A 27045-nucleotide genomic window follows, 5' to 3' on the forward strand; every position below is an offset into this window, starting at 1 on the left:
GACCACCGGCCGCCACTGAGTAGAACAATGAGTATCAACAACAACCGCCGCCATTTGCAAAATGTCGTTGCTGAATGGCACTGACTTGATCACGTGATACTTCAAAATCCGTCACACGCCGAGGTCTATATTCAAGTTGGCCTTGTCTTTTGTAAACTGACGACATCATGCCGCAACACTACAATATATTACTCAAGAATCTCTAAGAAAAAAGGAACCATGAAAATCGTCAGAATCAAACGAATGCAGCTTAATTGACCCAAAAAAAGATGAATTGCCCACATTAGTAATATTCAATTACCGAAAGACATAACGAATAATTAACGAAGTTTGTCTTGGCATGATTTCTTATAATTTCATAGTCCAGAATTGCTTGCATTGATAAGCTTTCGGATTCCACTACGTAATACTAGAATTATTCATTTCAGTGTAGAAATTCTGGGACTAACTACCATATGTATTCCTCATTGCACTTCGGTGTATTCATTGTATTCTTACTTATTGAGGGAAATAATTATACCGAGTCAGTGAAAATCTTCAATTTATCACTTGTCAAATGCAAAAGATTGTTACTGAAGCAGTTTGGTTATGTATAATAAATACTGTATAATTTTTACTATTTATATGTAAAAGTCCCTGAAAAGGGCGTTAATAAATAAACAAAAATGATTTTGTCTTAGTTAATATTGGCACTTAAACGTACCATTGGTCGACAGCAAGTGAAAACATGATAATAAATATATTATTTGAATAATTACAGCACTCCGGATTCACATCAGCGAAGACATGAAAATGGCCTTGGAGGCAGCGGGAGGGTTCCGGATGGAAAGAAGAGGCCTTGTTGATGTCAAGGTATGGCACAATCTTCTAATAACTATTTTCAACAGCAGAAAAACTGTCATTTTTATTAAATTCACCAGGAAATGATAATTGTAGGATTTCAAGAGGAAAGTATTAAAAAAAAAAATTGCCTCAGGTCTTTGCCTTTCAAAAGAAGAAATTAACTTTTCGAACGTTGGTAAACTTGAAAACTTACGACTTCTATTCAACGTCATTATAAAAATACAAGACAACGTATATTCATACTAATTGAACAAAAAATGTAGCACCGCTTATGAAAAGGATAGTCATTGAAAGAATGTGTGTACGAATGAAATAGTTATATGTACAACCCGCTGAAGTACGTCCACTGGACCTAGTTCAGTAAAACCAAATGCATTTAATTAATTCATCCAAGCATTTCAACAAAATAAATACACATTTCGTAAAAATTACTTATTAATTCATAAAATAATATTGGTACCTACTTTATCGCTTGTGATATGATAAGTAGTTCCAATTTTAAACTAAAATTTCATTGAACTTGAAGAATATTACACATTATGAAGGAATATTTCACATCACTTAACGAACTTACCCATGCACCAACAATCTAAAGTAACATGCTTAATTTCCACATCATCATTTTTTAATCAACTTCGCCTTTATATTCCAGGGAAAGGGCCCCATGACCACCTACTGGCTTACTCAGCGTGAGGGCGGAGTCTCCCGGGGGGTCTCATCGCAGTGGAGCCCTAAGGACGAGGAACCCGCCTACTTGCAACGACTCCACTCCAGAAAAGCCAAGTCCAACCGCTCTTCAACACAAGAACCAGTCCAAAAACTCTGACATACAATGTAAATTTTTTGATTTATGGTTATCGTATCTCGGTTGTTATGTTTCTTTTTTTTGCCGGATTTGTTTTAAGACTCTCGTGGCCAATAGTATTATGTCGCATGATATTTGGGGTATTCTTTTGTATGATCGTATGGTGGAACTTATCAATTCTGCTGGGGAATTAATGAAGCGGGCATACCTTGATCACTCGTTCGGTAGTCAACACCGCACCACATTCATACAACGCCAAGTCTTTTAGGCCCCTCCTCTGCAACATGTAGGCACTGCAACTGTGGAAGAACCATATCCTATTGATGAAAGAACGAACCAGTGAAAACCCAGGTCGTTTCTCAGTGGGGTCAGACACAAGATGACAATTTCTCAGGTCAATTGCTTGTCACTCAAGTTTCTAAGTAAGAGAGAGAGAGAAAGAGAGTGCTAACTGAAAGAGTTTGTCTCTTCCATCTAGAAGTGATTTCGGGAGACATTGTATGTTTAAGCATGAGAAAACAGTATTGTGCAATTTTGCAGTGACTTATTATGTTTTGAAATCTCTCATGATGTCGTTTTACACTTCCTCCTTTAACCAACCTTTCGAACAGCATTACAGTGTCCCTCATCAGGGCAGATGTGTAGGTTGTGGTGAAGTGTGAAATCCTCTTTGAACTGACATTACAGTATAATAATTAGTTAAATTAATGTAGTTTTGGCTTTTAGTTTTGGTGTAAGTCAAGTACCAGATACCAAGAACTATCAAGCTTAGCCCCGTCGTGTCTATTAATATTGATTGAGTTTTGTAGTTTCAATAGCCACTGTAATTATTGTACTGTACCCTCCCTGAGAGGATTCACGTGCGCAACATGGAATCCCTTCTACATACATAATCACACATCTCACCACAATCTACACATCTGTCCTGATGAGGTGGACACCGTTAACGCTGTCCGAAACGTTGGCTGAAGAAGGAGGAAGCGCAACACGGCATATTACTTCAAAAATAAATCACAATATGTAATACTTTTGGCCGTGAAAATCTCAAAACGTATCTATCACATGATATTTGCATAAACAAAGAACCTAGGTAGAAGAGTTGATCGATTGACGGGAGTAATAACCTTATACAAAATACTACATTATTGTTTATCACATTTTGACAGTGTGGTCTGTATGTGACTATCGCTAATAAGATCGGTAAGGTCTATTTGTTTGAACCACTGTCACATTTGATCACAAAACCCAACGTACCATTCGGGGGCTTAGGATTTTAGGGGCCTAACTACAAAAACTGATGTTTTGAGTTAAGCTTGGTTTCGGTAATGCCATAATCATATTTATTAGTGACACAAAGCTCTATCTCTTGCATACAGTTGTTTAAGATATATAGTTAAGTATATCAGTTGGCATGCAGGTGGGAATATGAGCATCTCATAACTATGTTTTTGTAGATAGGCCCCTGTGATCCTAAACGCCCGCAAGCATACTCCAAATTGCAAAATCTATATTATTTATCAGATAAATTCAGAAGCCGTTTCATGACGCGTGCACAAAACTTATCAACAGTTAAATGTTAATTACTTTAAACCACAAATCCTCTGTCCTATGTCGGTTTCACAAATGTTTATTTCTTATCCATAAAATTAACTAAAAAATATTTATCGTTGCATTTAATAATTAAGTACAGAAATTCTTGAATAAAATGCATAAGTCATACCAGTGTCAATATAATATAAAGTAGTATTGATAACATTTTTATACAGTAGAGGAATAATAAGATGAAGTTATAACTGTCTATTAAAAACATCTACATACTTACAAATGTCTATTGGTTGATACTTGATACCTTTTTGCTTTAATTGTCCGCCCCGAATTGAACCATAAGAACTGGAGATAGTCAAAGGTTAGAAAGAAATGGCAATTGAGTTTAAAGAAAAAATAACAGATAACATATTTAGATAATGCTTGCATGCAGAAATCCACTCTTTTGAACATTTGGCTAACTTCAGTCAATCAAATCAAAATAACAATGTACAAACTTTAAGGAAACATGATTTTCGAATACAGTAAAATGTCTATTATATTTGTAAATTGCCGGACACTCAACCTAGGATAATCGAAATCACAGTTAAAATGTGCATTAAAACATGAGACAAATATTCTGGTAGCGTGTAACCATAGACATCCGAATCGATAGACTTTCCTTCCTTAATATTAATCTGGGTGTCATTTAGAAGAGCTGGAGTCAAACCACGTGACACGTGATACTTTTGGCACCAGGAGGTTTTGAGAATGCTTTGAATTCAGTCATATGTTGACCGCTGAAGAGCGCACCTTGAAATAACCAGACCCTGTGCAGAAAAGAAAAGTTTGCTTAACCCTTTGCACGCGGCCGTATCAACTGTTGTTACGGCAAAAAGTCCATACTCACACGCGGCTGTATCAACATTTGATACGGAAACTTTGAATGCCGATATTCCAGCGGTCTTTTGACATAAATTTATTTCCCGCTCGCTTGAACATTCGTAGAACTATCACGAGGCTGACATCTACAAGAATTTCTCGAAAATAAAATTGTATTTCATTAAAAAACATTGATAATCAAGTGAGCCTCTTTGCGCCTTCGAGTGCCATAGTTTACAATTTTGTCAACGGATGGCGTTTGTTCAATTTTGTTTTTATATTAAGTGACATAAAATTTAAGTGTCCAGTTTTAGAAAAAGTTTTCATAACAAAAAATTATAAGTGCTCATGGTGTCCCACTTGTGTCTATCAACGCAGTGGCCTAAGTACACACACGCCGAGTGAATGGCGGGACCACATTCAAAAGATACGGTTCGTCTTTGTATGAAATTTTATGTTTTTGTTTTTATAAACATCTAAGAGTGTTGACACACAAGGATTTGTTATCATATTGTGGAGAATAATCTGTTCTGTCTATATAGTCCAATAAATCATGCCAGAATGCTATAATTTGACATTTAATTGCGTGCATAGGTATTTGAAAATATGTACCGCGTACGGGTATAGATAAAACGGAGCAAATTAACGCCTTCAAAAGGTTAAATAAGGTAACGGTTTGGAGCGCAGTCCATTAGGTACTTTTCTGCGCAGGGTCTGAATGTTCATTTTTAACCGAACCTTGTAAAAAATTGGGTGACGTAGCGATGCAAAAATGATTGAGGTAAGAAAATTATAACACATTTGTGAAAGTTTCTAACTAAATAGTGTAACAAAATATTAGATTTTGGAAAAAGCCCGAACTTTTGTTTAAATACCCGATTTGGGATTTGTAGAAAGGACTAATAATTCGTATGCAGATTATTTTCGAGGACCAAATAGTGATATTACAATGTGAGTTGCCTGTATTCATTTATTGACAAATTACAGAAAGGGAATCTCGGTCTCGCCCCCTCCCCGCTCAGCACCTTGGTTTGTTCCCTTTTCCCTGATGGGCCAGTCTATTAATTTGGATATCTGCGGTATGACTTTTGAATGAGCGCGGCCGAATCCAAAACGGAATGCCCGGAAATCTCCATTGCTCAAGGCATTTATTTTGTAAATACCCCATAGCTCGAGCGGTAATAAAAAAAATCTGGGTTACAAATAACTTACTGTACTACGTAGGACCACGGTAACCACCAATAGTAACCACCCAATCCTCGAATGGCTGAGCCATGAATAATCGATGTTTTACCGTACTTGCATTCTGATTATTGTGAATTGTTATTATTTAATCAAATAAATATATACCATAACAAAGTTGTGCTTTCATTTTCCACTCAATTTTTCTTTATTTATAGACACCACACAAAACTGAGCAGAAAAACGTTAATCTTTGTCATTTATCTTTCATTGCCGTCTTTGCTCTTATTGGTCATATTTCATAGTTTCGTGAGCCAAGAGGTGTGACATTTTCATCTACTATGTATTCCATCAATCTTATCTTGGATTATCACTTGAATAGCCTTGAACTTGTCACTTCACATAATGTAACTAAGGCATTGTAGTTTTTCAGCTCAGGGCCTATCAATAAATAAAATACAGGCTACATAATTAAACGAGGTTATCTTTGTAGATGCTGTGTTAAGGTTTTAAGGATAGGAAAAGATCTGTGAAGGAAAAAGTTATGAGGGGTGGGTAGGAATCTGAGGTCAATGTGTTCAATAGTGACAGACGTACGAATCCATCCCTCACACTGGGGTGCATTGCTGGATCAAGAGAGTCCAGCTGGAGGTCAAAGGGCCTCTCTCAATTGGCCTCCCGATCGGGGCCTCCACGTAGTAGGTTGACCGACGCATCCGCTGCCAAGACCGGGCTCACCTGCCAAGTCATCAAAATTAGCGAACCACTCGGGGCAACCTAAGGCCGAGGTGTTGGCTATCCAATTAATGGTTCCCGAGGCGACGGTACCCATAACCGCCACCGGATCTAGAATACTTTCCCAATTTGAACCTCGTCAACCTTCGGTATTTTGAGGATCAGTTTAGTAGTGAAAAAAAGTGTTTTGTATTAAAATTATTTATTTCAATTTAAAACATTATTTACATTGTAAATCTTAGAATTAAACATCACAAAAAATTTTTTTTTCCTCCGATAATGTCACACCAGATCAAGGTCTCTCAAAATAGCAAAACACAACCAAGAAAACCTTCAACGAATATGTTCAATTTTTGAACTGGAATATTTATAATAAAAATCAACCAAAGTCTCAACTTTCAATCAGGAGGCCTACTCTGTATCTTTCGAAGCATTACTACCGCCGGTTTAGCCACGTCACAAACCCGTATTAACCCCTCCATTACGGTGTTCAAAAATTCCTCATCCTCCGGTGCTATACACTCGGTAAATATTTATATATTGTAATTACTTAATACAATACAGTATTGTTATATTGTATAACTGAAATTCGAACTCTGTGTTTAGTATATGTTATTAATTAGAGACAATGTTCACTCAGTTGATAGCACCGGCAAGGAAAGGTTAAACCACAAATTTACTGGTTTGTTAACCCGAAAGATACAGAGTAGGCCCCCTGGTATCTAAAAAAAAATAATGGAAACTCATTGAATTTGAACAAACTTTGCTATTTTACCTGGTGTAGAAAAAGAGCTGATCAGAAGTGGATTTTATACTAAATTTTTGCATATTCAAATAAAATAAAAATGCGACATTCAAAACTCAGGAACATCTTTTATAACAATACTCAAAAAAGGTAATTAAAAATGTTACAAAGATACAAATTCTGTGGGCAAAAGAAACAACGGAATGAGTCAAAAGTGTATGCAGATAATATGTTCCTTAGCTGTATCTAAAAAGCAAATCTGCAGACAATAAATATTGACTTGTTCCTTTTGCCCACAGAATTAATCCATAGCCCATTTATCACCGAAGGATGAAAGTCATAAAATTTAAAACAATTTTAGATGAGAATTATGACTGGAAAAATGAAATAAAATGACGTACCTGTAAAAATCGCAGTCTTCACGTAATTAACACATAAAGCACTTTCTTCTCTAATTTTCGCAAATCGGTATAGGCATACTCTTTATCATAGACAACCGCCGAGGAATTCTCAACGGCTGGAGCATAAAAATGAAATTTCATTGCTGGAAATTGTAATCCTGAAGACTTCAAATAATATAAATCACTTCTTCTTTATTCACACGATTTGTAAAAATATTGATGCACATGAACCATGATTGGCGCCCCATTGGTCGATTAGGCAAACATGTCTTCCCGGTCGGCTAATTGGGTGCCTCCCTCCTCCATGGAGGCGAAGTTCATGAAGTGAGCAGGTCGGTGGACTTCGTGGTAGAACTCTCGAGGATTTCCCAACTGTACGGTGTACTTCATGTTGGGATCGTGACGGACACCTGGGAAAGACAAAATTACAATTATTATGAAAGGAATAGAAAGATTGCGATGTTAGCAATGATAAGATAGCCAACCAACAAAGCCTGCAGGAAGGAGTTTTAGGCCTTTTTTCCAGAGGGATATGCAAGTGTACGATACTCATTACTCATGTTGTGTATTCACGAAACAAGAAATAACTTGTCACGCACAGTCATTACAAGTCGCTACTGAAATCATAAGACCCACGTTGCTACCACCACGTTGAACCCTCGAAATGTCAATACTAGCTTTCATAACCTCATAACTGATGTAGCTATCATTTTTTATTGACTGTTTTGTTTCTAGAATTGATCTAAAGCACGCACATTGTTACAAAATGTCTGTCGTAATGTAAGTGACGATGAGATCATTTTTCTAGACTAGTATTATTATCTTAACACGTAATACCCGGAGATTCAAAATAAAACACATGCGGCGATGGTGGGTCCAGATTGACCCGGCTGAAATGATGAAATTAAAAGGCTTTTTAAACAAAGTCACAAACAAAAATCACAATACTAGAAATGTGCCAGAATGGTTGACAACATCTGCGCAGGACTGTGAGAGACAAAGACGGAAGGACAGAGCAAGAGATATGGTGTTTCGTCGGCTGCTCGAATTCAACTGAGAAGAAATGGAATTTTTGCATGTTTTTATACACAATTATTCTAATAACTTTTTTAAAACGTGTCCGATTTTAATCATTTTGAGTCGAAATGTGGGTAAATATTTGATGAAAGAATAGACAAAAGGAAATTAGCCTGAACAATATATTTGCGGCAAAATCTTTTATTTAACACCTCGTATGCCGGGCCCGCATATGCGCGGCCCATACAAATTTAAAAAAAAAAAAAAAAAAAAAAAATTTATATGCGATTTTAACCCTAATGTACAAAGAATTTGTATGGAGAACAAGGTCTTAATCGCTTGAGCTATTCTCGTTCTTTACGCATCATATTTCAGAAACACTTGAAGCTTCTTCCACATCTAATTTTAAATTTTTCTGTGGGATGCCAACTCAACCAAAAATAACGGTCAAAGCAGGTCAAAGTGAAACATCGCGGTTCTATTTTAAAGTGCCAAAACGAAGTAATTTATCAATAAAACGTAAGTAATGTTTTTTTTATACATAGTTTATTGTTCACGGCATGTGTTTCGGTAAATTTAAAATACGAAAACTCAAAATAACCGACAAAATATTACGTCAAAGTATACGCCATGTCTTCGTGATAAAAATGTTCGTTTTATTTCTAGCTATGTTCCATCATATATTGTGTGATTTGCTTTGTTTCGTATCTCATTTTGCAGATAAATCAATTGAGAACATATATCACAGCCTTTGATTTGTCCATATTTAGTTAATATTTTACAAAAAATAATATTCTAATGTCCTCCGCGCTAAAAAAGTGTCCGAGAAATTTTTTGACGTTTCTCCATCAATATTCACGTAAATATTGCCTAATCTTATAAGGATTGTACATTATTATGTAAAGAAAACTACTGAGATTGTGTATAAAAGCCCTAGTTTCGTCAATATTTAGTTAATATTTTTTAATTAAATAAATACGAGACATCGGAAACCTGCACAAATACACGTGAACTGTTTATATGTATGTGTGAGAGGCCATCTTGAAATCATATCCGCGCCTGCGTAAAACGCACTTCGATCTGCGCGCGCAAATATGAACGATTTTTACAAATTCAAATTTTGTATGGGAGCTACAGGGTTCTTACAAAATACATGATTTATTAGAAATATTTATTTCTAATAATATTTATTAGAAATATTATTTTTTATTTATAAAAATGGTAATAAATATCACAAAATTAGATCAGTTATATAGGGTGTGCAAAAAAGTACTAACAAACTTTTTTTTTGTTTAGGTATAAAATATTTATTCGCGTATTGATTTTTTTTCTTTTCTTTCTGTCTATAGGAAACCGACCACGTCGTTGCGGAGTTCTACGGATTCACTGATAGCGAGGATGAATCCCTCGCCGGTGATGTAGAACTTCCGTCAATGGTGGAAATGGATGTTATGGATGGAGGATGAGTTGGAGCCTTTGGAGGAGGGGGAGGAGGAGAATCCAGAGGAGCAGACCTTCACCTGGTCCGAGGATTTCTCCACCTTCACGGGTCAGCGTGAGCATTATGCCGTCCTACAGCCTGGCCCATCACCCGACGTGTTCCCTCCGACAGTCGCTACATCTCCATATGACGTCTTCTTATGTGTTGTTGTTTATGGTTTTGGTTATTTGTTGAATGTGTGTTATCATTTGTTACTTGGATTTTGTTATCTGTGATTGTAATTTGGTACTGGTTGTTGTTATTTATGGTTTTAATTATTTATTGAATGGGTGTATTTGTGCATTATTTGAATAAAAATGTTTACTGAAACAAGTGCATTGTGCATCTTTGCATTGTTTGAATTTTCGTTTCCATTCATTGTATCTTCCACTTTTGAGGAGGACAGAAACAGTGTCTAAAAATTTGAATATTATAATAATAAATTTATGTATGTGAAAAATGATTTTTTTCGCAGTCTCTCGACCAAAGATTAAAAAAACGTGTTTCATGTACCTGTTCTAAAACTGAAATAAATATGATGAAATTTTTTTCTTATTTATTTTTGAACCACACAGTATCTGAATTTAAAAAACGCATTTAAATAAATAAATAAATATTAATAAAAAAAATATTAGAAAATTTTATTTTTATTCCCCGAGTCATAATTTTTTTGTCACCCTGTTCTTTCAAACACATCTGTATACATGGGCTGGCCGCCATTGAATTCAGAGCAATGCAAAAAGATCGCGAATTCTTCTAAGGTAAACTCTTACTTCTTTCATTATTTTTGATATAAATTGATTGTGGACATAATAGATTTGAGGTATCATCAGAAAGATAGTTTTATCTACATTATTTTGATGTAATTTTTATAATATTTCACCCAAGAAAAGTGATGAAAATTTACTTCGTAAGAAATGTCAAAATTTTTACGTCCTAATGAATAGTTTTATTATTAGCATTATTTATTTACAGGTTTCTTGTACAAAATAATATTATTAGTAACAACAGTTGTATAAACTACCGAAATCTGGAAGAATTGTTATCATATACTTATAAAATCGACACAAAAAAATTTTAAGTGGACACTTGACGTTTGATTTTTTTTTTGAATAAATGAAAATATTTTACATTTTCAAAGAAGTGTCAATGGCATTACTTCTTCGAAAAAACCTTTGGATTATTTTTTTTCACGAGGGGTGTCTATTCAGGTTTGTGTAGAAATAAAAAAATCAGTTAATTTTCTTATGAATATATTTTTTTTACATTTGTTTGCCGAATGGGAAAATTTTTACACATTTTTTTTGTTAAAGTTAGCTATTCTGGGAAAACTTGTAACAATATTATCATGTAATATATATGAATAATAAGATACATTATCTGATAAACAGAAAACAATCGCAAAATAAACAATTTCTTTGTTTTTAAACGGATGTTTGACCAAAAGGCAGGAGAGTAATTTGCGCGCGGTTTTTTTCAAAAAAGCTTGGAATTTCCGAGCATACAACAGGTTAAAAAACACTGGGTCAAATCAGACCCATCACCGGAGTCGAGGTGTTAACTAATGTACAGTTCAGGATTGTTGTAAACAGAAGTGGTGCCCTCTGTTATTTTAAAAGAGAATCGAAAAGACTAACATATCTATTAACTGGTCTGCCAAGTTTAAAGTTTAGACAACGTGATTGCTAACGATTTTGACAGTCTAGTCGCAGGAGACTGGCATCACTGACGAGTTCACAAAACGGCAACGTTTGCCTAATCTACACCTCCAGGCAGATGTATGGCGGTAATCACTAAGATATTTAAGTTGTTGAGTATTGGATATTTACATATACCATCAGAAAAAGGGTCTTTTACAAGGCATAAAAGTGCTGATTTGCCCTTGAGGTGATTTTCAACAAAAACGGTGCTATACAAATCAGTCAAATATTACACTATTGCAGGTAGGTGGGAGTGGAGGTGTTTCCTAGAGTTGACTAGGACACTCTAAGATTATGATAATATTGATGGTAATATGATTACAGATAGGTAATTAATACTCTTAGAATAGGGCGCGGAAAGCTTGTGAGCTTCTGATAACAAGACACTCACCCATGAAGTTATAATTCCAGCTGCCCTGCGAAGGCACCATGAAGTAGCCCAGGAACCTGTCGGACAGCAGCATCTGTACCTTCTCATAGTGACTGGGCAGGTAGCCCTTGGGGTTGTTGCCTTTGTCCGTGTTGCGCGAGCCCCATTCGAAGCCCGAGGGCGTCAGCTTGTAGGCCGTCAGGGAGCATGAGCCCGGCGTGAAGGAGCATGTGATGATGATAGTCTTCTCGCCGTCCCACGATGGATTGTCGGACATGATCTTGGCGTGGGTTGTGATGTCCTTCAAAACATAAAATATATTAGTCAAGGCAGATATGACAAGCATACTTTTAGGAAATCTTTCTAAATCTTGTTAATTTCAAACCAAAACATGTAAGTAGTTAAATTTGACCAAGTAGTGTACCGGTCGCAAAAGAAAAGCTTTTTTGCCTTTCAATGTGGCAATTACTGTCGTCCACACTTTTTTTTTTCAAGACTTAGACAAACCTCACCCATAATCCTGAACACCCCTGCTAAGTCACCAAACGTAGCTAACCACTTGGGGTGATTTATGACAGAGGTGTTGATTATCCAATGAATTCTGTCCGGGGCTGAACTGAAACTTCTCCGTCTAACTGAATCAACCAACAAGATGGAATTACCTGTGGGGTAAGTTGTGGCAGCTCATTGGGCTGCGTGTGCATCCAGCCCAGGGGCTCCAGGTCTGCGAGGTGGGGGTGCTGGGGCACCGTGCGTGGTAAGTGCACCGCCTGGTGGGTGCCCCACTGCGGGGCAATCACGGCGGCGCGCACTTCCCACACTTGCGGGTTGTCAGCGGGGCTGCGGCCGTAGAGATAGCAGGCAATCTATAAAGAGAATAATTGGTAAAAAAATTTCTGTGATGGTATGAGCGGATAACCAGTGTCAGATATTCAAGGCATAATTAATTCTCTTTCTATCTGGACTAGAGTTTTGTCGTGATTGTATTTTATTGAAAGCTTGAATAGAGAATTACACAACCATGCTATATATTTTAGTATCTGTAAATGTGTTTTCATACACTAAAATATAATATGCATTTGCAGATTAGATATTATTGATGATATGTTACCTGAGCCCTCAAGTCAGAGATGGTGACAAACTTCTTGAGCAAGTTTTTGGGCAGAATGTACGTGTAGCCCGTCTCCTTGATGTCGTCAGAGCTGACGTATATGTGGTTGGTACGCAGGTGGAGGTTGGTTGCGGAAATGGCTCGTACACGCCATTCTGTCTTGGAACTGGAAACAGGAAAATAAATATGATAAGAACACAGAATAAAAATAGAAAAAACCAACAAACAATTAAATTTATTAAAAGATTTAGATCTAAGAGTCCCCTGATGGCAGCTGACCCCTGAAAGGAGAGGGCAGCAGAAGGATTTATTAGTTATTAATTGGTTTACAAAAACTAGACGATATAAAGCATTCTACAAATGAGGCCCTTCGTCCACAGGAAGATGCAAGGATTCAATACTTGACAATTCAAGTATCTTGGTGACATGCCATGGAATGGTCCGATGCTCTACATGGAATCCGATGCACAGCGCGGTTGTAAACTGTGCACTATCAAGTTTAGGTTTAGACTTACGGAATTCAATACTCGGTTTGTGTGAATGCACTATGAAACAACACTTCTTCATGGAGGTTCGTACAGAGGCAGACGTTGCAATCGGCAACGCCAGTCTCCGAATTAGGGAATAGCCAGTGCACATTATTTGAATGTTTCATAATCTTACCTGAAAGTCTGACTCTCATAGTTACTGGTGGTGCTGGTGATGATCTCGTCTCCGTGCTTGTTCACAGTCCTCGTGGTGGTGGCGGTGAGCTGGCTCTGCTCCTTGCTCTGCTTCTCAATCTCGGCAATCTGTTGGCGCTGCGCAGACGGGGCTGATATTTCCATGCCCAGGATGATGTCTCGGATCTCCGACTGGGTCAGGGAAGCCACGTTGACGCTAGAAAGGAAACAAAACTATTAGAGTGAGATAGTGGCATATTTAAGTAATTATAGGATATAATATTGATAAAAGGACGGGCTGCATTGATCCTGAAAGCACTCCATTGTTCAATATCGACTTCTAGCCGGACGTTCTACACAGCGGGCTGTCGATCATCTTTTTATTCCTAGTCACATGTGATGATTTTCAAAAGTGATCTATTTTGAGCTAGCATCCACCACCAGTTATATAAATCCATCAGAATAAGAAAAGCAATATCGCCATGAACTTACTTGTTCTTCTTTCCGTAGTCAGCTAAGATAAGATCCTTGAGCTGGACTTCCACCTTGATCCACTCCTCGTCTGTGAGCGATGGCCAGATGTGATGCGGTTCCGTGATGGTGGTCTTGTCAGGCTTCAACAGGACCTTGGTACGCTCCGTGTTGACGTGCAGGGCGCGGAGGATGAGAATAAGACGGGAGAAGGCCTGGTGAAGACAAAAAATAACAAATTAGTACTCTTTTACTTCATAACTTGGGCATGTGTAAAAATGCAATGTTGTGCGGCAGTAATAATGTTTTCACTATTATAAAACTCACTTTCAAAAATGCCCTACTCATTTGAGTATTATAAATTTTTAAAGAAAAAAATGAATACCTTATTGACCAACACATCAAGGATGAAAACTTCAAATCTATAAAGCATCCCAAAATGAAATACATGTTTTGACCAGAAAAACCATAAATTTCATGCCAGAAAATTATACAACGCCCTTCCAAATGAAATACCATGGAGAAAAACAAGTTTAAAAACAACCTCAAAATGTGGCTAAATAAGCATTAGATGAGAAAATCATAATAATTATGAAGTAACACCAACACTACCATCAACAAATATAAAGAAGTGGAAATCAACAAACATGAAGATGAGGAAATCATGATGTAACACCAACACAACCTACAGTCAACAAACATGAAGATGTGGAAATCAACAAACATGAAGATGAGGAAATCATGATGTAACACCAACACAACTACCTACAGTCCTCCTCGGAACAGGAATCTCTAGTGAGGAGGACTGAGATGAAACTACATTTACTTTGTATTTAAATAGCCATTAATCGAAAAAATGTAATAAGCCGTAAACTCACGGTATAGGAAGAGATAGTCTTCAACCAGTCATCATAGAGATTGAAGAGCACCATCTGCGGCTCCGTGGCCTTGAGGATCAGATCACCAAACTTCTCAACCTTCAGGCACGCCTGGAAGGGAAGTTGCAGCTCTGATCCCTTGATCACAATATTCGGGAAGTCGAGGAGATGCACCTAGGGAAGAAACGACAAATCATTTATTAGTTGTACATAGTTGACATGAAGTACATATTGAAATATCAGACAAAACATAATATAATGAATTACCTCGAGAGGGTCCAACATGCCCTTCCTTGTGACAATGATCTGCTTCGGTTGTTCTTCCACCGGGAGTGACCTAATCAGGGCGGCCACTTCTTCTGCAGTTTTCCACTTCGCCAACTATAAATACAAACAATGAATTAACCCCTTGGGCAACTTTGGGAGATATTCACAAGCAACATACAACCGTAATCTTTTTGGGAGATACATACAGGGTGTCCGGGCGTAAAGTGCACTAACTTCGGGAGGTGATTCTACATGATGGTAGAAGTAAAAAGATTAACTTTTTTCGAAATTCCGACTTTTTTTTTTCCCACACTAAAATATTTTTCATTATCGAAGAAAGCAAACACTTTGTGGCTTGACATTATACAAAATGAAAAAGTTTTTTGTTTTAAACCACTTAAAAGTTGTATTCTTAGAAGAATATTTATTTTCCCATATAAACAATTCAACTTATTTTACCTAAAAAGTAGCTTAAAACGTTGGAATTTCTAAAAAAGTTCATCTTTTCCACTTCTAAAATCATGTAGAATCACCCCCGAATTTAGTGCACTTTACCCCCGGACACCCTGTATATCTCCCAGCCAGACACGGTCTCATAAAAGTTATCTATCTCATTTTGTGTTACGGTGAGAAATATGATTTAAACAGTGTTAGAAAGAGAGAATACCGCCCTTTCAGTAGCATTCAAAAATTTACGTAATTATTCCGACAGTTACATGGAAAAATGTCCGAGGCTTCAGGAGTTAATAACAAAATAACATACTAAGGACGGGTTGTTTCGGAGAATCTGAACAATTCATCAAATTTCAACGTTAATTTGCGAGTTCTGTGAAAGATATTTTCTAGTTCTGTTATTATTTCAGTTTTGTCAAGCAACTAGCCTATAATGATATAATATCAGAACTTTAATAGGACTTTCACAGAACTCGCAAATTAACGTTGAAATTTGATGAATTGTTCAAATTCTCCAAAACAACCCGTCCTAACAGAAACAATGTAACAGAACTTTCAACAAAATGCTTCCTTTTGTACTTGGCATTATTTTGAGCTATCAAATATACATACATATTACTTGTGTAGCAAATAACTTTCAATAAGTAATTTATTTGGATTCATCAAAAAGGTAGAATACGTTTGTCAGGAAGACATTATTTTACCTGTCCAAGACGTTTCTGTCCCGCCCACACGGACGTGTGAATGATCTTCAAAAAGAGCTGACCAGTTCTGGGGTTGAAGATGAAGATGGCTCCGTTGATTGGTTTGGTGGTCAAGTTGCCCTCAAAGGTCTTGTGGATGGTCACTCGGTAGACGTTAGTGTCATCCACGAACCTGAAAACAAAGATGACATCATTAAAATGTACACATTTTGTAGATTATACTCAGTTGGGTTGCATTATATACATTTTATTATATGCATTGTTACTTTATGTAGAATCAGCCAACATCTCAGCTACTGGAACAACACTACTAGTAGTTCTGTGAATAATAATCCTTGTGTCCAAATAAGCATGTTTCTAATTTTATTTTACTGTTGGGAGTGGAAAACACCAACATCTGTAGGAAATGTGAAGAGGAGGAAGAGACTCCAATTCACCTATGGTGCCAATGTCCCGCTCTGCTGGGAATAAGGCTCAGATACCTGGGGAGACACAGTGTGGAACCAGAAGACATCGCCACATATCCAATGACAGCCCTGGTGAACTTCATAAAAGGGACCGGGTTACTGGCAAGGGAATGAGGTAAAATGGGAGATAGTACAATGGGCCTATGGCCTAAGTGCTCGCGGGGAACGTAAGTAAACCGGCTCCGACTTTAAAAAAAAAAAAAAATAAATAAAATAAAAAATAAATAAAATAAAAAAAATAAAAAAATTATTTTATTTATTAAATCAAAACGAAAATTTCCTGAATCATAAGATTTGGTAGTACTTAAATACCTACCTACTAATTTATTATAAACCATAATATATTATTTTATGTAACATTTTTTTATTTCAAATAAGGAATTATACAATTTGTACAAATAAACTTCACCATCTCAATCAATTATTTTTTCAAACATTCTTCGGGTAGGTTCCATAACATTGAAAAAAGCAAAGAGAAAGTCCAAAATAAACAACGATTTCACTTTTGAAAAAAGAATCTTTACTGAACTATAGTCAAAGTAAGCCATCTAGCCAAAATAAGGCTGGCTTGAATAATAAAGTGAATGCAGAAAATTTTCGAAAACGGAATACAAAAACAAATTTACAGATAGACAAAATGAAAAACGGTCGAGATAAAAACTAAATTTCGCTAAACTCCACTAGTCGCACGGGTTTCAAAGCCATGAAGTGCGGCATCTTCCATCAATCTCCTCCTGGATTATCAGTATAATTGAATTTGCATGATATTGGTAGTATATTTACCAGATGATCTGGTTGGAGAACAGCTCCCCGTAGTTCTGACTGGAGAGGTAGGGCTCCGTGGGTTCACTGCTGTAGAGCTGAAGGGCCTTGCGGATTCTCTCACGCAGCACGTACAGCGCGGGGTTGGCCTTCAGGATCTTGGCCATGGCCTGCTGGATCAGAGGCTTGCAGCCGGGGAACCAGTTTCCATAGGCGCTGGAATACAAGAATACCATTCTTCAAAAATGTCCTCTAAAGTAAAGTCTACAGAGTAGAAATAGTTAATGTATTTGGTGTGGAATGTTCAGAAAGCAGTTTCTCTGGTTGCCAAGGATCCAGTGAAATGTCCCTGAGACAAGACAGAGGTCCCTGACCCCCACCAACACACATGTATCTGTTGGTTTCAGGACTCCTGCGCAGTTCATCATTAAATTCCTCAAAAATTATCGCCATTCAAAATTATTTACTTGATTCACGTGATAAAAATATTATTTGGAAGGTAGCATTTTTGACAAACAATAATACTCTCCGATCAAAGTTATCGAATCTGAAAATATGAAACTGAGACAAAAAAACTGCAAATTTTTTTTTATTCTTTACCTGTGTAAATTGTATGCCAAGTCGATGGCAATAAGGAGACCAGTGGGTGATGGATATATTGACATGTTATCAGTGGTGTAATCCAAGAACTTTGCCCTTGCGTATCGCTCCACGTCGTGAGAATCGTAATCTCCCCAACGCAGCTGAATATCCATCCAGTATTTCTGTGTAGTTGTGTTGTCCATAGTATCCCTGTAAAGCAAATACCAAAGTAATGAAACACCCGTCCGTCAGTTCTGTATCTTATTACTGTATTGTATGGTTCTGCGCTCACTTGGTGTCGGCTAAGAGGGATGGACGGGAAACGTTCCATTTGTAGGCAGAGAAGAGAAGGATATCGGCGCAAGATGAGTTCATCTTATAAGACTTCCTGGGATGGATGGTTTCTTTCTGCACTGTCTCAATTTCTAATGCGTCCAGCTCTTGATCAAACACCTACAACAAAGAACAATATGATTTTATAGCAATGAAGAAATACTGAAATTATACAAATCGTCTAACCTAGATATATATAAAAAATATATTTTCAGCTTAAATTCACAATGCAAATTAGTCCTAAACAACAAACTGAATAATATTGTACGTGGAAAATTATATTTCTATGTTTTTAGTGCAAGTGTTTGGTACAGTATTTTTTCTAGTCACACTTTTAGGTGCTCTCCTGTTCAATTTATTGTTTTTTCGTTTAGGACACTTACACCAGATATACGAAATTGACTAATAATAAAAACATTATTTTTACCTGACAAAGATCCATAACAATAGACTCGTGGACCTTTTGCCACAAATGGGCCCTGAAGATCTGGATGAGGGAAATCTTCAATGTAGGAATTTTGCCATGCATGAAAATTCCCGTCAGATCTAGTTGTACCTGGAAAGATTAACATTAAATTAGTCAAATGATTGAATTCAGAACATTGCTACATTATGGTACAGAGACTCGAGCCTAGCCACGAATTACGGGAAAGAAACAAAGCAACTACAAGCTGCGTTTCGTGCCATTTGCGGTTGCTCTGTTCCTTTCACATAAGTTGAGGTTAAGCTTTGCAGTTCGGCTTGCGTTCGTATACGTAGCATTAGAACATGGAACAGTGTAAGATGGTGGCTTTACCTGGAAACCAACGTAGACGTTGGCCCTGTTGATAGTGGGAGACCACCAGAGGGTGAATCTTCTGTTGGGGATCTGGTTCAAACCAGATCTCTGGGCGTTTGTCAGCTTTTTGTACTTCATGGACTCTTCAAAACCTGATGCCTTCTCCCTGGAAAATAAAAAGATATACATTAAAAACAATTTTTTTCAGAACATAGCAGTCAAATACACTGTAATATAATTATTTTTAAGGTTATGTATCAAAGAGTGTATGTTCTGAAAGCAGTTTCTCTGGTTGCCAAGGATCCACTGAAATGTCCCTGAGACAAGACAGAGGTCCCTGGCACCCACTAACACACACATCTGTTAGTTTCTGGACTCCTGCGCTGTTCATCATTAGTCATTACATTCTCGGTGCGAGATACTTGTGAAAGAATAAGCATATTGAGGGCAACTGAATGAATTATTACCAGAAAAGACCCTCCCAGGTGGGGAAGTAGGTTCCCTTGAACAAGGTGTGTTCAAGGATACCCTCCACTCCTCCCAAGGCCTGGATCATGTCAGTTCTGTAGTTGTTGAGGTTCCACAGCTTTCCGTCGTGACGCTGGTGGGTCCACCAGAATGGATTCTGCTTCAACACCTGGGAAAGCAAACACACTAATAACAAAAACAACACACACTGTATTCAATATTTTAAATAAACCAAAATTACTTGGGTTCAGTGAGAAGATGCTTTAAGTGGATACATATACTATAAAGATATTAAACATTATTATAAAATCTGTGCCTTACCTGGTATTGTTTGAACTCAGTTCTGATTCTCCACCCCTTGTCGTAGGCCAGGGTGTGTCTGTCCTTTTGGAAGAGTGTGTTGATCCTGGGAATACCTCTATCCCATGAGTCCTCCAAATCCTCTAGGGTCAAACGCCTGGAAGAAGATAGAAAAATAACAATATGTTAATGGTCCCATTTCTTTATTTAGTCTAAAACTGGACAGACTGGAGGCCAACGTCCTAACCTAACCTGAAGAGGCAAACGTATATATTACCGACATCTGTCGGATAAGTCTTTCAGATTCGAGCCATCTATGTCTTGTAGTTCGAACTATCACAAAATCAATAACTGAACAATGGTATTACTATGACTTTAACTGCATATTTAACAGTTCCTATATGTGAGAACCTTGTTACACAATCATGTTTAAAAAGATAAAGACATATGCCCCAGGATTTCAAAAGTAAAGTAGAGTCACCTGTTCTGAGCATTAGCTTCCTGCCTCTTGAGGGCGTATTCGGCCCACACCCTTTGGGAGTCGATGAACTCTGACTCCCAGGGCTGCACGTAGCGGTACAGATTGGGGATCAGCTGGTCTTCGTCGTGAGACATTCCGGAACGGAAGTGGGTGATGCCCACATCAGTTTGTTTGGACCATCGGAGATCAGACTAGAAACAAAAAATGTTATCATTTGCCATGGTGCAGAAACACAGACGTCTTTGAATGCAAAATACTTACGCTAGAAAATGGAAAAGAATTAAAATTAACTTGAAAATCTAACTAGGCATGAGACCAGCGTAAGATTCTGAAGGTAATGTCAGATGAAAGGACACTATAAATCGACTGCATGAAAGAGAATTGGAGTAGGATAAGAAGACTTGAGAACTGGAGGCGAAAGGGACAGGATCAAGTGGAAAGCATTTATGGAGGAGGTTAAATATACATAAGTTTTAGCAGATATACTAGGATAAAAACAATGCAACACCAACTTAATATTCTAAGTGTGTGGCAACGTTTGGTCTATAATACCCTAGTATTTATATACAAGTAAAAAAATTAAATGTTACCAGATTATATGTTAAAAAAGTGTTAATTTAATTTAATAGTACAGTCCATGGCTATCCTACAAGAAGCTGCAAAGATTTTAGGCTTCCTAAGACAAATTTATCGGCAACACAAAACAATATTTATTATAAAGGCTTCAAAATGTTCAATGAACTCCTTTTAAGGCCCAGTAGTAAGCGTTCAAAGATGGTTTGAAAGGGAGATATGTAAATACGAATGTTAGAGATTTTATGATGGCAGTATAGCCATTTATTACGGAAATCCATTTATAACTGAAATGGAAATTTTGAAAAATTTTGGCACAAGGAAATGAGATAGGAAATGCAGAAAGGGAACAAAATTATATTTATATACAGTTACAAAACATAGCTAAAGCCATTTAAGTACGATGGAGGTAGAAGAATATCAGTGTTCTGTACCTGGGGAATTAGCACGTGCCCCATGGACAACATGCCCAGCCCGCCCAGCTCCTTGGGTGTGTAGAACACTACGGGGGGGAAACGCGAGGGCATCTTAGAATTGAGGCCAATCTTGATTCTTGTCTGGATCTTGTTCTCACACTTCACCAGCAGGTCCAACAGCTCTTGGGTGTTGACCACTGCCTCTCGGAAGTAAGTCATTAGACCTAAGAGGAAAAATAAAATAAAAACATCAGGAAATTAGTTTAAATTTTGAAGAGGGATTTGGAGCTTACATGCTTAATTCAATTCATTCTTTTTTTGGCACCGCTTTGTTCCAATACTCAAAAACACGGTCATTTCTCACATTTCATGTTTAGTTGCTAACTTCACATTTCTTCAGATGACATTTGCGATGTCATTGTGATTTGCTTCGAAATTTGGCAAATTTGATTATGCGTTCCGTATTTGCTTTGGTAAATCGATATTTCGATTTAACCCTTGGGACCTTCTAAGACCCAAACAGTCCCAAATGCCGTGCGCGCATTATACTCTCCTAAGACCATATTTGTCCCAGAACGACCGCACATTATTAAAATGCATATATCTCTCTTCCTCTCATCTAAAATTTAATTATTTCTTTTATGTTAGAAAGAGAACGAAATAGTGCTTGTTATTGTCTTTGAAAAAATGGAAGCTTGTAGAAGGTTCGATCCGTGCAAATCAACAACGTCTCAAGGGTTAAAATATTCCTGTGATAGTGCTGCAAATGGGTATTACTGCTTTTTACATTTTCATTCCGCGACTGATTGATATTTGTCAAATCAACCAGATCGTTAACAAAGTCCGCGATCTCCATCTTAACACGTCCCTAATCCTGGGGGTCAGGCGGTTTAACTGCAGTCTTACGGCCAGTATAATATGCAGTACACATGCGCACAATTATGAGTAACGTTTTCTACTAACCTGTTCTTATCCCTCCGTATTATCTATTGTGAATAAGACATATAGTGTTTTCTTGTGTCCAGAAGTTGTTCTCATAGCAAAAGAGAATAAATAAATATGTACGTATGTCTTTAACAGCATAATTACCAATGAGAGCCGTATTCCACTTGTTGACAATCTTGGTGAAGGTGGTGGAGCCGGAAGCCATCAGGATTTGCCGAACTCTGTTGTGGAAACGATTCAAGGATTCATCATCCACTCGGAGGAAACACTGGGCTGTGCGCTCCTTCGTCACTTCGTTCTGCAGATTCCATACTCCGTCTCGGTGGGTGAACTCTTCGTGACTTGTTCGGCACTAAAATACAAAAATTTAATCCAATGTTGAAAGATGATTGGTGTAATCCTAAGAAATAGATGGAATCGTAGAAAGAAATAGATCAAAAATACAATTAAAAACACTTTAGACAGGACAAATTGGACAAAATGTACGTCTTACTCCCTGCAATAGAAATACAGGATATCGCAGTCTGCCCTCTATTAAAAATAGACTTGACTGTGTTAACCAGTCTTACAATAGGGTCTTTGTTTTTGAGTAAAAGTTAGTAGGTACTGCAGAGTAGCACAATGCATAAGAGTTTGAATTTGTGGATTCATATAAATATCTTATACCTAGTTAGTGGGGGAATTTTCGATACGTTAACAATTAGTTCTATAAAATTATGGAAATTATCTTATAGAATGTCTCTTTAAACGGCATAAGCTAGCTACTTTAAATGATCGTTTGTAGTGGAAACAGTAAAAACAAATTATATTATAAATTTAAAGAAATTGATACATTGATATGATATGAGATTTTCACGGCGAAAAGTATTTTTGGGGTATTATGCCAGGTTGGCTTCCTCCTACTTTAGCCAACGTTTCAGACAGCGTTACACAACATGATATAATACCCCAAAAATAAATCACAACAAATTGATACATTTTATAAAAAGGCTGGAAACTTTAATTGATCGGGTTATGTTAAAATGTTAACCTCTCAGACAAAGACTTTTATTTACTGTGTGTTCCTTTGAGAACTGTCAAAACGTGAAAATTTTTGTGTTATTTACGAGTTTTGCTAAAAGCTTCATAACTCACGTTTTGGGAAACGTAGCCTCATTCTAAAAAATGTTTTGGAAAGATTATGAAATCCACTATCGTATTGTGTTGTTATACGTAAATATTTGCGTTTCTAAATATACATTTTATGAAAACGTCAAAAATATGTAAAAATCGCTGACCATTATTTCAAAGCCGTGAAAAATGTATTTTTTTCTGAGTATCATAAAGAAATAACACTTTATATATTGAAGAAATATAATTAAAAACTATTAGTCACCTCAAAATATTAACCGTCCAAACTAAAATATTTTTAATAAATTATTTAGAAACGCAATAAATTATGAACGAACAAGATGACAGATCCAATCGGCTTAGATAATGCACCTCTACGTTCCATAGATATTCTTGAATACAGACGCGTAGCGTTATTCATTATCGATACTCTGTTTTTTAAATCATGGCAATCCGTATACTAGTGATGGAAATAAATCGATTTTTGTAAAATCTCGCACGTTTACGTGAAAAGACGTTCTAATGTCTCGACCGCTATTATCATATTTACGTCTTTTGACGTTCTAATGTTCTGAGTGGTTAAGTGTCAAAATAAATTAATTTAACCTTGGGCAATATTCTGCATTCGAATCCTCCCATGTTGAAGAGAAGATTGGGGTTGTCCTTTGAGTAGACTGACACAAAGCTCCCCTCCCACTGGACCGTGGTGGTCGAGCGGGGCAATCTGTTCTTGATATCCCAAAACACTGCTCTCCCACTAACAAACAAAGAAATAAATTCATTTTAGAGCGTTACCAATACCAAACAAAATTGAGGAATTTAGTCCAAGTTAAAAAGCAAGGAGAAATCTAATTGATAAAAAACAGCAAAAAGAAATTACATTGGTTCCACACAGGAGACCCTGAGGAAAATAATTTCCCTCAGGGCCTATGTCATCTTTGGAGATGCTGTGTTTTTTTAAGGAAAGGAAGGAGAAGATGGAGAGGATGATCTGGGAACGAAAAAGATATGAGGGGTGGGTAGGAATCTGGTGGTCAGTGTGTCTGGGAGTTACGAACGTTTGAATTCATCCCTCCCACTGCAGTGCAAGGCGATGGGTGAGAGTCCTGTTGGAGAGGTAAAAAGATCTCTCTCAACCTGTCTCTCCAAATCCACCGCGCCATACGGTAGGTGGGCAGACGCATCTGCCACCAAGACCTAGACAACCCTCACCCCCCATGAACCCAGGCACTCCTGCTAAGTCACCAAACATAGAGTACCACTTGGGGTGACATACGGCAGAGGTGTTTGTTATCCAATGAATAGTTCCCGGGGCAGCCTCCCGAACTGGTTTATGAGTTTGACTAATTGGTTTCAGTGGTAGAATGTTCAGAAAGCATTTTCTCTGGTTGCCAAGGATCCAGTGAAGTGTCCCTGAGACAAGTCAGAGGTCCCTGGCACCCACCAACACACATCTATCTGTTGGTTTCAGGACTCCTGCGCTATTCATCATAACAAACCACAAATTACATACATGCCTTATAAGCAAAAGAAAGTCGATATTCAGTATTTTTTTAACAAACTTACAGGTTAACATCGTGCTTCATGAGTCTCATGCGGGCATCTCGGGGCCAACACTTCTTGTTGTTGTATCCCACGATGTTCTCGTTGTTGGGATCGGGGTGCTCCGTCAGGTATCTCTGGATCAAGTCTCGTGCTTCCTCTGCTGTGAACCTGAACAAAAAAAAATGGCCTGTGATTAATATACTGTTAGCGATAAACAAAACGTTGAATGCTTATAATCAAATATATTCAGTCAGCAAGCTTATTAAACAAATACTACAATAGCTGGCAAGGTTATGTTTTGTAGTTCGATTCGAATCCGGCTGTTGGAATAGCCTTGCAGGAGAAACCAGTAGGTCCTGTAAATTCCTTCATTACCTACAGAGACGGGAGAGGTTGAAGTAGTTTCTGCTTGGCTGACACAGGCGAGAACACATATGCAACTAACATTTGTCTCCACAGTAGTATGTATCTATATTGTAGATTTCAGTCTCAGTGACTTTCTAGAGATAATAATTGTTTCATCTCCAAGTTTTGTGTTGATTTGATCATACGGGGGTTGTTTTTTGTCTACCTGAAGTAGATGTGTATCCTGTCGACGTATCTGCAGTAGAGGCGGATGGGATGCGCAATCTCGGTGGGTGCATCCTGGAAGGTGAGGAAGTCGTTGGGCAGCTGCGGGGGCCCGGCCATCTCGCTGGCCCTCTGCAGACCCAATACTAGCAGGTCCAGCACCAGGCCGTAGTACTGCACGATGAAGGAGGCAAACTGCAGGCCGCGGATTATTCCATAGCTGTTGGTGTGGTTCATGTCCTGGAAGAAGGTATATTAATATTATACACGCTATTCAAAGGAAACAATCACTCAAATAGAAGGCATTTCTTCATCAAATGCACAGAAAATAATTTTTAACTAAGAAGTAGTACCTTGTTTCATTGAATCAACGAGCGTATCAGGCTATCGTTTCAATGGAAATTATTTTACATAAATTAAAGCTTTCGGCTCAGTTAATTCCTTGGCTTGGATCACCATCAAGTTGTCAGTTGTTGGAAGAGCCTGACCAATACACATGGTGCCATGATGGAAAGAAGGATACTCATCTGCAAGCTGTAACAGTTACGAAAACTCATAGTGTGACTCGCGAGCCGATGGCTGTCGGTTTCTGCCGCAAATCATAGGCGCTCTACGCCAGCTCACCCTTATGGTTACAGTGGTGTGGATGTCGCATATGTTGCATGTAGTAACTAGAACCTTGTTATTGTGTCTGCAATGGTTACAGTTACATCTCGCAGATGAGTGCACGGCTTAAGAAGACAACTTGTGGAACTAGGAATGCTGGATACCCAATGACAACCCCGGTGAACTTTATTAAAGAGAATAAGGTAAAGCACAATAGGTCCACAGCTTGAGTCTCTGAGTGGCATCACATCTCATAATCTCATCAGTGTAATTATTCACTGCCATTTGCACAGTGCTTGATTAGTTGAACCATTATTTTTCAGCACTCGCGAAAGCACATATTGTCCAACCATTGAGAGTCACATTGAGAACCCCATTGAGAGACCCATTGAGAGACCCATTGAGAGACCCATTGAGAGACCCATTGAGAGACCCATTGAGAGACCCATTGAGAGACCCATTGAGAGACCCATTGAGAGACCCATTGAGAGACCCATTGAGAGACCCATTGAGAGACCCATTGAGAGACCCATTGAGAGACCCATTGAGAGACCCATTGAGAGACCCATTGTAACCCCTCTTCCTATTAGATTAGTGATGAGCAACACGTGGGCCGACTTGGCTAAAACAAATATTAAAAAGATTGCGATAAAAAATATTCGTAATTGTAAGTAAAAATAGTCTCGTAATTGAAGAAAATTTTTCACCTTTGCAGCACAACACTTTTTTTTGTTGAGAACTATGTTTAATGCATTTTAAAGATTTCCATTTTACATAATACCAAAAGTTTTCTTGACTAAATTTTGTACAACTTTCAGAACGATAAAAATCAACAGCATTTATTGGTTTGACCTTAGACCATATTAGTAAATCTAAAAT

At 37.6% G+C, this 27045-nt stretch overlaps 2 protein-coding genes across 2 annotated transcripts in view; one reads left to right on the forward strand and one right to left on the reverse strand.

The window, feature by feature from the left end:
• The window catches only part of LOC149420652 (uncharacterized), a 121612-nt gene extending 116331 nt beyond the window's left edge, over positions 1–5281 (forward strand). Inside the window, exons 13-14 of the mRNA XM_089635978.1 lie at positions 761–852; positions 1496–5281. Coding sequence (XP_089492104.1) covers positions 761–852; positions 1496–1669 — 266 coding nt within the window. The 3' untranslated portion in view covers positions 1670–5281. The remainder of the gene's footprint in view (positions 1–760; positions 853–1495) is intronic.
• An 885-nt stretch (positions 5282–6166) lies between these two features.
• The window catches only part of Prp8 (pre-mRNA processing factor 8), a 39825-nt gene continuing 18946 nt past the window's right edge, over positions 6167–27045 (reverse strand). The window contains exons 14-35 of the mRNA XM_089636864.1: positions 25562–25800; positions 25012–25158; positions 24052–24202; positions 22480–22687; positions 21409–21614; positions 20402–20592; positions 19942–20077; positions 19620–19789; positions 19171–19318; positions 18802–18930; positions 18334–18494; positions 18060–18251; positions 17481–17675; positions 16231–16402; positions 15074–15187; positions 14807–14980; positions 13950–14143; positions 13459–13674; positions 12796–12961; positions 12347–12550; positions 11706–11985; positions 6167–7527 (exon numbers count right to left, since the gene is read on the reverse strand). Coding sequence (XP_089492990.1) covers positions 7373–7527; positions 11706–11985; positions 12347–12550; positions 12796–12961; positions 13459–13674; positions 13950–14143; positions 14807–14980; positions 15074–15187; positions 16231–16402; positions 17481–17675; positions 18060–18251; positions 18334–18494; positions 18802–18930; positions 19171–19318; positions 19620–19789; positions 19942–20077; positions 20402–20592; positions 21409–21614; positions 22480–22687; positions 24052–24202; positions 25012–25158; positions 25562–25800 — 3948 coding nt within the window. The 3' untranslated portion in view covers positions 6167–7372. The remainder of the gene's footprint in view (positions 7528–11705; positions 11986–12346; positions 12551–12795; positions 12962–13458; positions 13675–13949; positions 14144–14806; positions 14981–15073; positions 15188–16230; positions 16403–17480; positions 17676–18059; positions 18252–18333; positions 18495–18801; positions 18931–19170; positions 19319–19619; positions 19790–19941; positions 20078–20401; positions 20593–21408; positions 21615–22479; positions 22688–24051; positions 24203–25011; positions 25159–25561; positions 25801–27045) is intronic.

This window comes from Hesperophylax consimilis, chromosome 10 (assembly GCF_061612785.1).
Source record: "Hesperophylax consimilis isolate HC1 chromosome 10, BYU_Hcon_1.0, whole genome shotgun sequence".
Lineage (NCBI taxonomy): Eukaryota > Metazoa > Arthropoda > Insecta > Trichoptera > Limnephilidae > Hesperophylax > Hesperophylax consimilis.